Source organism: Oncorhynchus kisutch, linkage group LG26, assembly GCF_002021735.2.
Source record: "Oncorhynchus kisutch isolate 150728-3 linkage group LG26, Okis_V2, whole genome shotgun sequence".
Classification (NCBI taxonomy): domain Eukaryota; kingdom Metazoa; phylum Chordata; class Actinopteri; order Salmoniformes; family Salmonidae; genus Oncorhynchus; species Oncorhynchus kisutch.
In genome coordinates, this window is record NC_034199.2 from 36,454,575 (window position 1) to 36,471,999 (window position 17,425).

A 17,425-nucleotide genomic window follows, 5' to 3' on the forward strand; every position below is an offset into this window, starting at 1 on the left:
TGCTCCTTGCTCTGCTCCTTGCTCTGCTCCATACTCTGCTCCATACTCTGCTCCATGCTCTGCTCCATGCTCTGCTCCATGCTCTGCTCCTTGCTCTGCTCCATGCTCTGCTCCTTGCTCTGCTCCATACTCTGCTCCTTGCTCTGCTCCTTGCTCTGCTCCATGCTCTGCTCCTTGCTCTGCTCCTTGCTCTGCTCCATACTCTGCTCCTTGCTCTGCTCCTTGCTCTGCTCCATGCTCTGCTCCTTGCTCTGCTCCATGCTCTGCTCCATGCTCTGCTCCTTGCTCTGCTCCATGCTCTGCTCCTTGCTCTGCTCCATGCTCTGCTCCTTGCTCTGCTCCATGCTCTGCTCCTTGCTCTGCTCCATGCTCTGCTCCTTGCTCTGCTCCATGCTCTGCTCCTTGCTCTGCTCCATACTCTGCTCCTTGCTCTGCTTCGTTTAAACTAGAGCTCTAGTACCCGACCAGAACCAGACGGGCCACAACACACCGGGTTAGGGCTTGTGTGTTGTTATTTCATCAATAACTAAGCTACAGCAGGGCTCGGGTATCACTACATTGATCACTAACAATTTGAAGCTGAGCCATTTGCTCATGCTCGGCGGCACAGTACAGTCATTATCACACCCTGACCATAGAGAGCCTTTTTATTCTCTATTTTGGTTAGGTCGAGGTGTGACTAGGGTGGGTAATCTAGGTTGTGTATTTCTATGTTGGCCTGGTATGGTTACCAATCAGAGGCAGCTGTTTTTTGTTGTCTCTGATTAGGGAGCATATTTAGGCAGCCATTTTCACACTGTGTTTTGTGGGATCTTGTTTTTGTGTTGTTGCCTGTGAGTACTTCATTTACGGTCATTTGTTCGGTCATTCTTTATTGTTTTTGTAAGTTTCACTTCAGTAAATATTCAGATCACGCTGCCCTTTGGTCCGAGTATGCTTCCAACGATGATCGTGAAGGTCATATCTGATTAAGATCCTAACATGGTGTCAGAAGTGCTTCAACCTCATCAAATATAAGACAGGAGAGATTATTTCACAGAAAATAATCATGTTCCTTGAGTTTGTCAGAGTTTATAGTGATGAAAAGTAGCTAATAGCTAACTGCTATGTCTCTTCATTGAGCAGAGCAGTCCAAGTGGAGCCGTCACCATTGACACTCAGACTCACACAGGGAGCTAATGGATTTACTAACAGAGGAAGTTATTTCAGATTTTGGGCTTTTGAAAAATCCTTAATTGTCGCTTATCAATTTTTTTTGTCATTTTAAATTGATTTTTGTAAATGACTGTAAAGCCCAATATGGTAATGCCCAAATTTGGCAGAAGCAATTGGGTCTGGGTAGGTTAGGGCCTGAACATTGTGGGCATTTGCAGGGATTGAGCTTAAAATGCATGCCCGTGCAGGGCTCTAGTGCACACCTCTACCCCCTCAATCTTTCTCTCTCCCCCTTTCTTCTCCCTCCTATTTTCTTCTCCTCTTTTCTCCTCCTACTCTATGGAGCCTAGAACTAAATATGGTTGCTGTGTTTGAAATACTGCAGATAATAATCACAGTTTCGGGAAAGGTTTGTCTATTTTCTGCTGGAGTCAGGATGTATTTGTGAGGTGCATTCAGTAAAAAGGCCTGGTGTCAGCAACAGAAAGATTACAGACACCTAGCTAGGACTTTTGGGGCTGATGATGGAGGTTTATCTAACTTAGCTTTTCTATAGTACCAGCCAATACCAGCTCATACTGTCCACAATACCGTACCTAGGTGGATTACACTCAAATCGCATACTTTATTTTGTGGGGGGGTCAAATTACCATGTCTTTTTACTTGGATACTAGGAAATAGTAGAAATGGTGTCCCTGAGAAACATGGCTGATAGCCTGAAACATGGTGGATAACAGACTGCACCAAGCCATTAACAATCAGGAAGCACTGGGCCTCTAACAAAGATCTTAGCTCCTATGCAATCCACTTTAATTGACTTTACCGAATCAACTAATACAAACACATGGTTGGCGGTGCGGGTGGTGTCAACACACACTCCAAATGCACACACACAGCGAGGTTTGTGGAACCGTCATTTACCGTTGAGCCACTTGGAGTTGTACTGGGCAGTCCGAAGGGGTGGCATGCCTCCTAGGCTCCGGTAGATGACGGGGTCGCGACCCGAAAAGTCTATGACAGTGGCGGCGAACAGCTCACCGCTCTCCGTCACCACCGCCGTGGAGTTATGGCGAGGGTCATACGGGCACCGTGCCACGCCATTCACACGATCCAACACACTGGACATGTTCCCCACCTGAGCGAGGGGGAGGGAGGGGAGAGAGAGATAGTGTGAGAGCAAGAAAATGATAGTAACAACACACTATCTTCTCACAGACCATATGGCTGTTTGATGTTTACATTCCAGTCATGTAGCTGGAGACGACCTTATCTTAATGCCTCCTTTCACCGTTCACTGTCTATCATCCCCCACCCCTATTCCTGCCAGTTATCACTCTATCCCTCTTTTCCCTTCATCTCCCCTTCGTTCCCCCCACTCCTTCATTCCACACTTTAAAAAAATGATGCTCTAAAACAACCCAATATGGGTTATTTGGTAACCCAGCGCTGGTTAAATAGTGGACAGAACAAGTTGGGTTATTTTGACCCAGCCAGTAGGGTCGTTTGGATTACACAAACATGGGTTAATTTAACCATCAGATGGGTATTTTTTTACTGTCATGCTAGGTTGCCATAGCAGCTGGGTCTTTTTGAATGTAATCCTTAGGTTACCTTCAGGAGGCGTGGCTTATTAAGGGCATGGCTTTCAGCTAGTGCTTATTGGCCACCTGTGAGAGTAAATGTCATTCCTGTTCATCATGTTAAGTTCGCATCAAATCAAATTTTATTGATCACATACACATGGTTAGTGGATGTTAATGCGAGTGTAGCAAAATGCTTGTGCTTCTAGTTCTGACAGAGCAGTAATATCTATAATGACTACCTTATACACACAATGAATAACGACTACCTTATACACACAATGAAAGGGGATGGAATGGTGGAGGTGATATGATCCTTGGCTAGTCTCTCAAAGCACTTCATGATGACCTTAGCTTTCCTGGGAACAGGAACAACAGTGGACATCTTGAAGCATGTGGGGACAGCAGACTGGGATAGGGATTGATGGAATATGTCCGTATACACACCAGCCAGCTGGTCTGCGCATGCTCTGAGGATGCGGCAAGGAATGCCGTCTGGGCCGGCAGCCTTGAAAGGGTTAACACGTTTAAATGTTTTACTCATGTTGGCCACAGGGAAGGAGAGCCTACAGTCTTTGGTAGCAGAACGTGTCGGTGGCACTGTATTGTCCTCAAAGCACGCAAAGAAGTTGTTTAATTTGTCTGGGAGTGAGACATTGATGTCTGCGACGGGGCTGGTTTTCTTTTTGTAATCCGTGATTGTCTGTAGACCCTGCCACATACATCTTGTGTTTGAGCCGTTGAATTGCAACTCTACTTTGTCTTTATACTGTCGCTTTGCTTGTTTGATTGCCTTGTGGAGGGAATGAAATATGTATTTGTTTCCAGTCACCTTGCCATGTTTAACTGCAGTGGTATGTGCTTTCAGTTTTGCGCGAATGCTGCTATCAATCCACGGTTTCTGGTTTGGGAAGGTTTTAATAGTCACAGTGGGTACAACATCTCCAATGCACTTCCTAATAAACTCATAAAGTCAGCATATACGTTAATGTATTGTCTGAGGGTACCCGGAACATATCCCAGTCCACCTGTTCGAAGCGGTCTTGAAGTGGAATCCAATTAGTCAGACCAACGTTGGATAGAGCCAAGCATGGGCGCTTCCTGTTTTAGTGTCTATAGGAGGGGAGCAACAAGATGGAGTAATGGTCAGATTTACCGAAGGGAGGGTGGGGGAGGGCCTTGTATGGATCGCGAAAGTTAGTAGCAGTGGTTCAGTGTAGTGTTCGAGCGGGTAAAACAATCAATGTGCTGGTAGAATTTAGGTATTCTTGTGTTCAAATCCCCAGCTACAATAAATGCAGCCTCAGGATATATGGTTTCCAGTTTATATAGAGTCCAGTAAAGTTCTTCCAAGGCCGTCTGTCACGGTCGTCGTATGGAGTAGACCAAAGCGCAGCGTGGTTAGAATACATTCTTCTTTATTAATGAAGAACACTAAGAACACTTAAACAAAAAAACGAATAAGACGACCGTGACCGCTATATAAACAATGTGCTAACGTGCAACATAACATAACCCACGAAATACCCAAAGAAGATGGCTGCCTAAATATGGTTCTCAATCAGAGACAACGATAAACACCTGCCTCTAATTGAGAACCAATCTAGGCAACCATAGACCAACATAAACACCTAGATGGAAACAAATCCATAAATCTACAAAAACCCTAGACAGTACAAACACCCATGATGACTCCTTGCTGTCCCCAGTCCACCTGGCCATGCTGCTGCTCCAGTTTCAACTTCCACCTGACTGTGCTGCTGCTCCAGTTTCAACTGTTCTGCCTTATTATTATTCGACCATGCTGGTCATTTATGAACATTTGAACATCTTGGCCATGTTCTGTTATAATCTCCACCCGGCACAGCCAGAAGAGGACTGGCCACCCCACATAGCCTGGTTCCTCTCTAGGTTTCTTCCTAGGTATTGGCCTTTCTAGGGAGTTTTTCCTAGCCACCGTGCTTCTACACCTGCATTGCTTGCTGTTTGGGGTTTTAGGCTGGGTTTCTGTACAGCACTTTGAGATATCAGCTGATGTACGAAGGGCTATATAAATAAATTTGATTTGATTTGATTTAGATGAGACAAAAACACACATACCACCCTCGTCACACCCTGACCTAACCAAAATATATAAAGAAAACAAAGAATACTCAGGTCAGGGCGTGACACCGTCGAGGTATCTGCATGTGGGCGGATACACAGTTGAAGTCGGAAGTTTACATACACTTAGGTTGGAGTCATTAAAACTCGTTATCAACCACTCCACAAATTTCTTGTTAACAAACTATAGTTTTGGCAAGTCGGTTAGGACAAATACTTTGTGCATGACACAAGTCATGTTTCCAACAATTGTTTACAGACAGATTATATCACTTACAATTCACTGTACCAAAATTCCAGTGGGTCAGAAGTTTACATACACTAAGTTGACTGTGCCTTTCAACAGCTTGGAAAATTCCAGAAAATGATTTCATTGCTTTAGAAGCTTCTGATTAATTGAAATCATTTGAGTCAATTGGAGGTGTACCTGTAGATGTATTTCAATGCCTACCTTCAAACTCAGTGCCTCTTTGCTTGACATCATGAAAAAATCCAAAGAAATCAGCCAAGAAAAATTGTAGACCTCCACAAGTCTGGTTCATCCTTGGGAGCAATTTCCAAATGCCTGAAGGTACCACATTCATCTGTACAGACAATAGTACGCAAGTATAAACACCATAGGACCATGCAGCCGTCATACAACTCAGGAAGGAGATGCGTTCTGTCTCCTAGAGATGAACTTACTTTGGTGCAAATCAATCCCAGAACAACAGCAAAGGATCTTGTGAAGATGCTCGAGGAAACAGGTACAAAAGTATCTATATCCACAGTAAAACGAGTCCTATGTCGACATAACCTGAAAGGACGCTCAGCAAGGAAGAAGCCACTGCTCAAAAAATGCCATAGAAAAAGACAGACTACGGTTTGCAACTGCACACTGGGACGAAGATTGTACTTTTTGGAGAAATGTCCTCTGGTCTGATGAAACAAAAATAGAACTGTTTGGCCATAATGACCATTGCTATGTTTGGAGGGAAAAGGGGGAGGCTTGCAAGCCACAACACCATCCCAACCGTGAAGCACAGGGGTGGCAGCAGGAGAGACTGGTGCACTTCACAAAATAGATGGCATCTTGAGGGAGGAAAATTATGTGGATATTTTGAAGCAACATCTCAAGACATCAGTCAGGAAGTTCAAGCTTGGTCGCAAATGGGTCTTCCAAATGGACGATGACCCCAAGCATCCTTCCAAAGTTGTGACAAAATGGCTTAAGGACAACAAAGTCAAGGTATTGAAGTGGCCATCACAAAGCCCTGACCTCAATCCTATAGAACATTTGTGGGCAGAACTGAAAAATTGTGTGCGAGCCAGGAGGCCTACAAACCTGACTCAGTTAAACCAGCTCTATCAGGAGGAACGGGCCAAAATTCACCCAACTTATTGTGGGAAGCTTGTGGAAGGCCACCCTGAAACGCTTGACCAAAGATAAACTATTTAAAGGCAATGCTACCAAATACTAATTGAGGTTATGTAAACTTCTGACCCACTGGGAATGTGATGAAAGAAATAAAAGCTGAAATAAATCATTCTCTCTACTATTATTCTGACATTTCACATTCTTAAAATAAAGTGGTGATCCTAACTGACCTAAAACAGGGAAGTTTCACTCTGATTAAATGTCAGGAATTGTGAAAAACTGAGTTGATGTCACGCCCTGGTCTTAGTATTTTGTGTTTATATATTTATTTGATCAGGCCAGGGTGTGACATGGGTTTATTTTGTGTTGTGTTTTTGTATTGGGGTTTTAATAGGTATTGGGATTGTGGCTGAGTAGGGGTGTCTAGCATAGTCTATGGCTGCCTGAGGCGGTTCTCAATCAGAGTCAGGTGATTCTCGTTGTCTCTGATTGGGAACCATATTTAGGTAGCCTGGGTTTCACTGTGTGTTTGTGGGTGATTGTTCCTGTCTCTGTGTTTGTTGTCACAAGATAGACTGTATAGGTTTTCACATTCTGTTTGTTGTTTTGTATATTTAAGTTATTTCATGTTTTGTTCATTTTTCATTAAAGAACATGAGTAACCACCACGCTGCATTTTGGTCCGCTTCTCTTTCAACGGAGGAAAGCCGTTACAGTTGAAATGTATTTGTGTATGTAAACTTCCGACTGGACACGGCTGTGACTATAATCGAAGAGAATTCTCTTGGGAGATAATGTCCACCTTGTTGTCTAGACCTTGTTGACTGGACATTGGCGAGTAATATGCTTGAAAGCGGTGAACAGTGTGCTCTCCTTCTACGTCTGACCAGGAGGCCCCTCCGTCTGCCTCTCCTGCGGCGACCACATTGTTTTGGGTCGGCCTCTGGGATAAGATCCCATGTCCAGGGTGGAGGTCCAAACAAAGGATCCTCTTCGGCAAAGACGTATTCCTGGTCATAATGTTGCTAAGTTGATGTCGCTCTTATATCCAATAGTTCTTCCCGGCTGTATGTAATAACGCTTACGATTTTCTGGGCTAACAATGTAAGAAATAAAACATAAAAAAACAAATTACTGAATAGTTTCCTAAGAACGTGAAGCGAGGCGACAACGTCCTGCTCCTTCCCTGAATTTTCATAAATATTTGTATTTTATATTTCTTATTCGTCAGAATTTAAAAATCACAAACAGAAAAGTATTTAGAGCCTTTTTACCTGTTGTTTCCCACATCTTTTCCCAACTTAACCCACCAAGATAATGTGCTGTAGGACGTTGGTACCCAGCCAGGTGCTAATGCTTCTCTCTCTCCTCACTGAATGAATGACAAATGGATGAATGTGCAATAATTGTGCATGTTACTTCACAATGTAATTGGTTGATTTAATTTAGAAAGACAATAGTGTAATGATGAGGTTGTGTTATTCCTATTTATTAGCGTTGGTTCATGTTTATACCAAATCATTTGAACGCATGACTTGTGGGTTGATATCATTCTTTTTTAAGTTTTACTTTGTAAAAATATGCTGTTATTGGACTGTTTAATTTACTATAACTCTATTACTAATCAAATGCATTGTAAAGGAAATGAAAACATGCTACGTTATGGGTAGGCCTTTAGAATATTGAAAAACATATCATTGACTCTATCCAAGTTCATAAGTGAAGGGAAGCAAACGATGCCAGCACACTGAATGAATGATAAATGGATGAATGGGCAATAATTGTGCAAGTTACTTCACAATTTAATTTAAATTAGACCTAACTGAATGATAAGGAGGATGAAAAGGTTGATTTCATTTAGAACAACAATAGTGTAAAGATGAGTTTGTGTTATGCCTATATTTATCAGCGTTGGCCCTAGGGTTAATAATTTCACTGCTCGCCTTGTGGGTTGATTTGTGAGGGACTTGAACTAGTGGTTTTTCGTTATTACTTATAGCTTAGAGCAGAGGTACTCAACTCTGGAGGTCTGGAGCCTGCTGGTTTTCTGTTCTACCTGATAGTTAATTGCACACAACTGGTGTCCCAGGTCTAAATCAGTCCCTGCTTAGAGGGGAACAATGACAAAATGCAGTGGAACTGGTTTCAAGGTCCAGAGTTGAGTTTGAGGGGCCTAGAGTAACATAAACTAATGAAAATGCTATTAGATTATTTGAAAATATAGTTTTTTAGTATTCTAATGTTACCTAAGACCTTAATAAACACAACCAAATTATTATTCTTCTGATAGCATATATGAAATGTATTTATTAGACTGTTAGAATGTTGTTTGCGTCACTGGCTGGAAGTGTTGAAAATAGCCTATAGGCCTACGTTTTCACGAGGACTTTGTAGAAGTATACAAAACATACCCTTTAGTCTATCTAACCAAATAACTATTGTTGTATTTTTACATGGATATATTTCACTAATATTTCTTCAGGATACCAATTGTTTATACACAATTTATCAAGCGTTAATGAGGCGCTAATGTTTGGGCACCTTGCGGGTTGATATGCATGTGATGCTAAAGGGGAAGTCCAGCAACATTCTCCAAGTTCTTTAGCAGGTACTTACTTGTAGGCTGAAAGGCCAGGCATTTCTAGTTTTAATATTTAATAACTATACAACAGAACAGATTAACATAAATTACATTTACTCTCATGGGTGACTAAAAAGAACAATCTGAAGTCCACGCCCCTACGAAACTACGCCTCCGGTCTCAATAACCCAGCACCAATAACCCAACACCCAACACCAATAACCCAACACCCAGCACCAATAACCCAACACCCAGCACCAATAACCCAACACCCAGCACCAATAACCCAACACCCAGCACCAATAACCCAACACCCAGCACCAATAACCCACTACCCAGCACCAATAACCCAACACCCAGCACCAATAACCCAACACCCAGCACCAATAACCCAACAGTGATTTATTTATTTTTTACATTTTTTTTACAGTGCACCACCCTCCTTTACTCTCTCATCATGTCCTCCCCATCACCCCCTACCTACACCCCTGTAGGTTATCACTCCATCCCCCATTCCCTCTTACCTCCCGGGTGATACAGAGGGGCTGGAAGGCGTTGGTTCCACAGGTGATGACCTCAGTCTTATTGACCAGTAGCACGCGGAGGTAGTTCTGACACTCTACCTAAAGGGAGTAGTAGAGAGCAGACAGGTTGTCAGAGGTTAGAAACCTGCGTACCTTTGTTTTGTATTCACCAAACACAAGAAAACGGACCGAAACGGGGAGGGACTACATGAACTTGATAAGATTCTGGGACCAAATGGCTCCTTGACAGCTTCTACCCCCAAGCCATAAAGACTGCTGAATAGTTCATCAAATGTCTACCATTATTGTATTCTTATCTATTATAATTTTTTGCACTGACTCTCTTGCACTGACACTCCAACACACACACACCCACACCCACACAAAACACACACATGCATATTGACGCCACACAAACACACACAAAACACACACACACACACAATCCTTCACAGTCTTCACATATGCTGCTGCTACTCTCTGTTTATTATCTATTCATAGTCACTTCACCCCTACCTACAGTCCATACTAACTCAATTACCTCGACTAACCTGAACTCCTGCACACTGACTCGGTACCGGTACCCCTTGTATATAGCCTCGTTACTGTTATTTTTATTGTCTTACTTTTTCCTTTAGTTTAGCAAATTTGTCTTACTTTTTAAAAACTCTGCATTGTTGGTTAAGGGCTCGTAAGTAAGCATTTCACCTGTTGTATTAGGCGCATGGTTTGCAACAGAGTGCATTAATGAATACGACCCAGCAATACTCACTCACTAATGATATGACTGGAATGTTTTTTATCTTTCATCTGTAAAATAAAATGTAACACATTTAAACCTAATCTAATCTCGTTTTTATAAAGCACTGTCTGACGTTTGAGGGAATGAAACTTCTTTGTTGTCCTTAAATATTCTGTCTTGACAAATAAATAAAATTGCTGTGTTTCAAACTTGAGGTCAGACGACGTTCTCCAGAGAGAATGGATTTTTTACTTTCCCTTCTCCGTTGGGCTTTTGAGATAAAAATAGCATGGCAATCAATTCTCACAAAGAAAAGCGGAATAACAAAATGATCAAGTACAGAAGAAGGGCTCTGCCTTGAGTGTCTTACTAAAAAGTCAGTGTTATTTTTCACTTCCCAGCCAGTAAACACACTTCGATTGAAGGGGCCCAAAAACCATAAAATCACTATAAGCCACTCCCACAAGATCCCATAGAGCCCCTTGACCAGCCAGTCAACAGACTGCTTTTAAAGGAAATAGTCCTATTCAGGGAAGGTCCTCTGTGTGTGTGTGTGTGTGTGTGTGTGTGTGTGGTGTAGGTGTATATTTGTGTGTGTGTGTGTATATATGAATGTATTTGTGTGGTGTATGTGAATATTTGTGTGGTGTATGTGAATATTTGTGGGGTGTGTGTGTGTATATTTGTGTGTGTGTGTATATGAATGTGTGTGGTGTGTGTGTGTGGAGCCCCCCAAGTCGTTGTTTACCTCGGTCTTCCCTTTGCTCTGACAGGACCTCCTGGTGTCATCATCTGGAATCCATTCCGTTGCCTAGGAAACCAAAATAAACACATGTAAAAAGAGTGATTGGATGCAGCATTCACCTTTTGCAAAGGGAGCTGCTTTGAAAGAGACTCCGCATGGCTGCTGCCTGAGTACTGCTTTGAAAGAGACTCAGCATGGCTGCTGCCTGAGTACTGCATTGAAAGAGACTCAGCATGGCTGCTGCCTGAGTACTGCATTGAAAGAGACTCAGCATGGCTGCTGCCTGAGTACTGCATTGAAAGAGACTCAGCATGGCTGCTGCCTGAGTACTGCATTGAAAGAGACTCAGCATGGCTGCTGCCTGAGTACTGCGTTGAAATAGACTCACTGTGGCTGCTGCCTGACTACTGCGTTGAAAGAGACTCACCGTGGCTGCTGCCTGACTACTGCGTTGAAATAGACTCACCGTGGCTGCTGCCTGACTACTGCGTTGAAATAGACTCACTGTGGCTGCTGCCTGACTACTGCGTTGAAATAGACTCACTGTGGCTGCTGCCTGACTACTGCGTTGAAAGAGACTCACTGTGGCTGCCTGACTACTGCGTTGAAATAGACTCACCGTGGCTGCCTGACTACTGCATTGAAAGAGACTCACCGTGGCTGCCTGACTACTGCGTTGAAAGAGACTCACTGTGGCTGCCTGACTACTGCGTTGAAATAGACTCACTGTGGCTGCTGCCTGACTACTGCATTGAAAGAGACTCACCGTGGCTGCCTGACTACTGCGTTGAAATAGACTCACTGTGGCTGCTGCCTGAGTACTGCGTTGAAAGAGACTCACCATGGCTGCCTGTCTACTGCTTTGAAAGAGACTCACCGTGGCTGCTGCCTGACTACTGCGTTGAAATAGACTCACTGTGGCTGCCTGACTACTGCGTTGAAATAGACTCACTGTGGCTGCCTGACTACTGCGTTGAAAGAGACTCACCGTGGCTGCCTGACTACTGCGTTGAAAGAGACTCACCGTGGCTGCCTGACTACTGCATTGAAAGAGACTCACCGTGGCTGCTGCCTGACTACTGCGTTGAAAGAGACTCACCGTGGTCGCTGCCTGACAACTGCGTTGAAATAGACTCGCTGTGGCTGCTGCCTGACTACTGCGTTGAAATAGACTCACCCTGGCTGCTGCCTGACTACTGCGTTGAAATAGACTCACCGTGGCTGCTGCCTGACTACTGCGTTGAAAGAGACTCACCGTGGCTGCTGCCTGACTACTGCGTTGAAATAGACTCACTGTGGCTGCCTGACTACTGCGTTGAAATAGACTCACTGTGGCTGCCTGACTACTGCGTTGAAATAGACTCACTGTGGCTGCTGCCTGACTACTGCGTTGAAAGAGACTCACCGTGGCTGCCTGACAACTGCGTTGAAATAGACTCACTGCGGCTGCTGCCTGACTACTCCGTTGAAAGAGATTCACTGTGGCTGCCTGACTACTGCGTTGAAAGAGACTCACCGTGGCTGCTGCCTGACTACTGCGTTGAAAGAGACTCACCGTGGCTGCCTGACTACTGCATTGAAATAGACTCACCGTGGCTGCCTGACTACTGCGTTGAAAGAGACTCACTGTGGCTGCCTGACTACTGCGTTGAAATAGACTCACAGTGGCTGCCTGACAACTGCGTTGAAATAGACTCACCGTGGCTGCCTGACAACTGCGTTGAAAGAGACTCACCGTGGCTGCCTGACTACTGCGTTGAAATAGACTCACCGTGGCTGCTGCCTGACTACTGCATTGAAAGAGACTCACCGTGGCTGCTGCCTGACTACTGCGTTGAAATAGACTCACTGTGGCTGCCTGACTACTGCGTTGAAATAGACTCACTGTGGCTGCTGCCTGACTACTGCGTTGAAAGAGACTCACTGTGGCTGCTGCCTGACTACTGCGTTGAAAGAGACTCACCGTGGCTGCTGCCTGACTACTGCGTTGAAAGAGACTCACAGTGGCTGCCTGACTACTTCCTTAGAAAGAGAAAGTGGCTGCCTGAAAATGACGCAACTGTTGACGGTAATATTAACAACACAACACAGACGCCATGAAAAGACACAAACCTTATTGTTGTTTGTTAATTGCGTCAACATGGAGCTGAGTGGGCCAGCCAGTGGATTACAAGGTGAGGTAACCAGACAGGACCATGGCTGTAGCCCAGATGTCTTTAGGATGGAAATAGCATCTTCTTCTCTCATTCAGAGTCCAATCCTCCACCACACACACACACACCGTCCACCAATCTTCTACCACACACACACACACACACACACACACACACACACACACACACACACACACACACACACACACACACACACACACACACACACACACACACACACACACACACACACACACACACACACCATCCTCCAATCTTCTACCACACCAATGCCGGTTGTTTCTCCACGGCCCAATTACATTCCTTTAGAACCGTATGCCTTGGTTTTAATTAAGAATGCCCTAGCTCAGTGCTGGGGCAGACACGCACACACACACACACACACACCGCTAACAGAGCAGAATTGGCCTTTTGTATAGTAGCCTGAGAGATGGTACTCTCTCTCATCGGTATCACTTTGTGTTAAGGTCTCCCAGTTTCACTAAAAATAGCCGTGGTGCTGCTGGCCTGACCCACTAGTGCTGGAACAGAGAGAGAGAAAAGCTAAAGTTGGCACGGACTCGTGCCAGAGTATACCCCCTATGTGACACTCCCCTCTCCTCCTCTCCCCTATCATTCTCCTCTCCACCTCTCCTCTATTTCAGCGAATGGGGTGCCTCTTTGCACACACTTGAGCAAAAGTCTAGCCATTCCGGTTCTCTCTCTCGTAGTATTGACTTTGAGAATGAGCATCCATAACACACAACACAACCACAACGACCACCATTTTGCCTTGTTCTTCACACAGTGGAACATTGCCATGCACAACAAGGCAAGAGACTACTACAGAGACCGCATCGTGACATGAAAACAGAAAAGCCCATGTCTGGACTCTGGAAACACATTAAAGTGTCCAGAAGCGGCAGAAGGAAAAGGAAAGAGGGTAAGAAGGAAATTGATTAGTTCAATAAATCTATGTTTAGCTCATTGAGAGAGAGGATCTGAGTCTTAAATGGCACACTATTCCTTACATAGTGCACTACTTATGACAAAAGTAGTGTACTATATAGGGAATAGGGTGCCATTTGGTCTGCTCGACCCTGATGAGTCTGGGTGTTATCTCGGTCTGAGAGACTCTTTTCAATTAACCTTCCCCATACTGCCATTAATAGAGAGAGAGAACGGAGAGAGAGATAGAACAGAGAGGGGAGAGAGAAAGAGAGCGAGTGAGAGAGAGAGAGGGGGGGGGGAGAGAGAGTGGGATAGGAGAGAGAGATAGAGAGAGAGATATAGGGAAAGAGAGAGTGGGATAGGAGAGAGAGAGCGAGAAAGAGAGAGAGAGAGAGAGAGAGATGAGAGAGTCATGTAGGCCAGCCAGCCATACAGGCCCACTGTGATTCAATTAGGCAATTAGGACAGTTTAAACTCAGGACAGATAAGGTGTAGGCCATCATTGTAAGTAAGAATTTGTTCTTAACTGACTTGCCTAGTTAAATAAAGGTTAAATAACATTTTTTTAATAAGAGCCTCAAAATAAGGCCTCAAATTAATTATTATTTGTGAAACCTTTTATTACCCTCATATCAAGGCGTTACTATAACAACATGACAGTCAACAAGCTCTTCAAATACCATCACCCATACCCTCTCTGGGTGGTCTGTCAAACACTCCACACGTCACACTGACCATAGAACTGTTTTTCAAATGAACTGTTACTACATGTCCTCAATAGACCAGCTCTAGGAGTGGAGTAGTGATGACGTAATTCAAAACAAATGCACACGCACCCCTCCTTTCATACACCTCTCCATCCATTGCTGTGTGTGTGTGTGTGTGTGTGTGTGTGTGTGTGTGTGTGTGTGTGTGTGTGTGTGTGTGTGTGTGTGTGTGTGTGTGGATGGATGCCTATGCAGTGAGTCATCGTTTAGGTCATTACCATCTTTTCTCAGCGATAAATGCTGTCAGCTTAACCCCTGACCCCTCGTCGCTCCGTCAAGTCCCTCTCTTCACCCGTACTGGAACAAAGTGAGCTCACAAAGTCCTACCCCAAATACCACAGGGCCCATGCACACCCAATAGCACCACAAATATATCCCCTAGCCCCGGCTGTGACAGGCCTATAAACAGGCCCTCTGAGTGTGGTGACGGCTATACAATGCCTGCCTGCCCGGGCTGGAGCTGGGCTGGAGCTGGGCTGGAGGAGGGCTGGATGGAGCTGTCTGTCTGTAAACAGGCCCATAGGGCCGCAGGGCAGTAGAGGGATGAGAGAACAATGTAGGGATGAGGCTAGAGGCTTGAGACCCTATTTCAGACTAAAAGGGTTCTTTTAGAAATAGTGATATATGACACAGTGATGAGGAGGATGACATGTTAATATCACAATACTTACTATTCTATTCATGTTCAATACTAAGTATTCTAGTTTGCCTTATCCTTTCATATGAGTTTGCCATTATATTTGTGATGATTTTTTGTTCAATTGAGCTACTGACATGTAGAAATAAGGCTCAAACAGAAGATAAATCACTTTACAAGTTATTCACTCTAAATGTCAGTTTAAATGTCAGTTTGAAGGTAACTAAACTACATTGGTTTGAGGAATACAAAATGGTGGATATTGAAAAACAAACTGAAGATAATACATTTTTTCCCTGCTGCTTTTCCAAAACAGTAAATGATTTGAGTCCTGGACTGACTTGTTGATAAGTTGTGCAACCACTCTTATGCATCTCTGATTTCATTTCTCCTCTATAAGAAGGGCCAACCAACAACAATGATGCACCTTCACCAACAACATTTATTTTCCCTCAAACTCAGGTGACACCTCATTTCTTCCAACTTTGTCACTTTGCCACTTTTGGAGGCAATAAGTATTCTGCCCCCGGCAACCCCTTACAGGAAATAAAATATCTGTACTTTGTAATGGGCAAAAAAAATAGCTGAAAATACAATTAGTGAGAGGATGGAGGATTCATCACTTTTACAGAAGATAAATTATGTTTTGGAGGGAAATGTATTACATTATTACAGAGAAAGTAGGACATGTTAATGAAACAAACCTCTAACAGTGAGCCAGACAGTTGGAGCGATGGGAAATGGCTCTTGCTTAAACATGGATGGCACTCTGTAGATAAGACTAGGTTGCTCTGTGACATATGACCACAAGCATGTTGACTATTCATTATGTTTTGTGAATCATTTACATCTTAGTCATTTAGAAGACTTATCCAGAGTGATTTACAGGAGCAATTAGGGTTTAGTACCTTGGTCAAGAACACATAGACAGATTTTTCCCCTAGTTGTCTCGGGGATTCTAACCAGTGACATTTCGGTTACTGGCTCAACGCTCTTAACCGCTAAGCTACCTGCCGAACAAAATGTGTCTGGAGAGAAGACACAGAGGTATTTCAGAGTGTTTGCTTCAGTGGGCTACAGCAAGTACGGTATGTAAAAAGATTGCTGTGACAGCTTGAGACTGCATTCAGTGGACTTGGACGCACACAGACTCATAAGGGAAAATCAAGTCTGAAATTTAAAAGTGAAAATAACAATCTTCAGAAGCCTTTATCAACCTGAAATACGCTACAGGGCCCTCTCCTCTTCTCCTGCATTGCAGAAGAGTTATTCTGCAACAGAGTAATCAAATTAAGATCCTACATCTGTACAGTATACATACTCAACCATAATGGTATGGACTAAGAATCAATTTACTGGACTCTGAGAATCTATTTACTGTTGAATATATTTCCCCTCCCTATATCCTTGACTCAACCTCCAAATATCTGTCAAACCGAGTGAGCGTTATGTGCATGATCTGTGATGAAGGTGTGGAGAGGAGGCAAAGAGATCATTTATCTCTGTACTGTCTGTTGTAGCCTGCTAGCTCTACTCTACTCAAAGCCATCACTTCAATGAGCCCACACCCCGCCTTGCTTCGTCCTCTTGAAGTCACTGACAGAGGACCCTATTCAGGCCTGCACCCCTTCCATCCTCCATTCCCCCCCAACTACTCTGTTCCCCCATCCCCTACATTACCTCCATCTTTTACCCCCTCCATTCCTTTCCTTCCTCCGTCCCCCTCTCCACTCCCCTCTTCTCCACTTCACTCCCACTGTCCCCTCTCCACTCCCTTCCACCCCCACCCCCCCACCCCCACCCCCCCACCCCCCCAGTCCTACTGATGAATGTGACAGGACTCTCAATGGCCCTTTTTCATTGTCCCTGAACACTGATCCCTAGACAAGAGGGAGCAGATACGCCCTCCTCCCCCCGTGCACTCTTCCAGTCCTCCTCTGCTGCCCTCCTCCTTCCCCCTGTGCTGTACACTCCATCCCTCTAGGCCCTCTCCCCCTCCTCCCTGAGTGTGAGTCAGTTTGTGTCAGTGTGTGTCAAATGAAATCACATTTGTTGATCCCATGCTTCGCAAACAACAATTGTTGACTGACAGTGGAATGCTAACTTACAGCCCTTACCAACAATGCAGAG

General features: G+C 44.3%; 1 protein-coding gene across 5 annotated transcripts in view; it reads right to left on the reverse strand.

Annotated features, from left to right (window-relative positions):
* Nucleotides 1–17,425, reverse strand: part of LOC109871046 (semaphorin-5B) — a 271,930-nt gene that overhangs the window by 102,645 nt on the left and 151,860 nt on the right. For all 5 annotated transcript variants that reach the window (XM_031805788.1, XM_031805787.1, XM_031805786.1 and 2 more), the window contains exons 6-8: nt 10,791–10,853; nt 9,301–9,399; nt 2,077–2,290 (exon numbers count right to left, since the gene is read on the reverse strand). In XM_031805788.1, the coding sequence (XP_031661648.1) occupies nt 2,077–2,290; nt 9,301–9,399; nt 10,791–10,853 (376 nt within the window). The remainder of the gene's footprint in view (nt 1–2,076; nt 2,291–9,300; nt 9,400–10,790; nt 10,854–17,425) is intronic.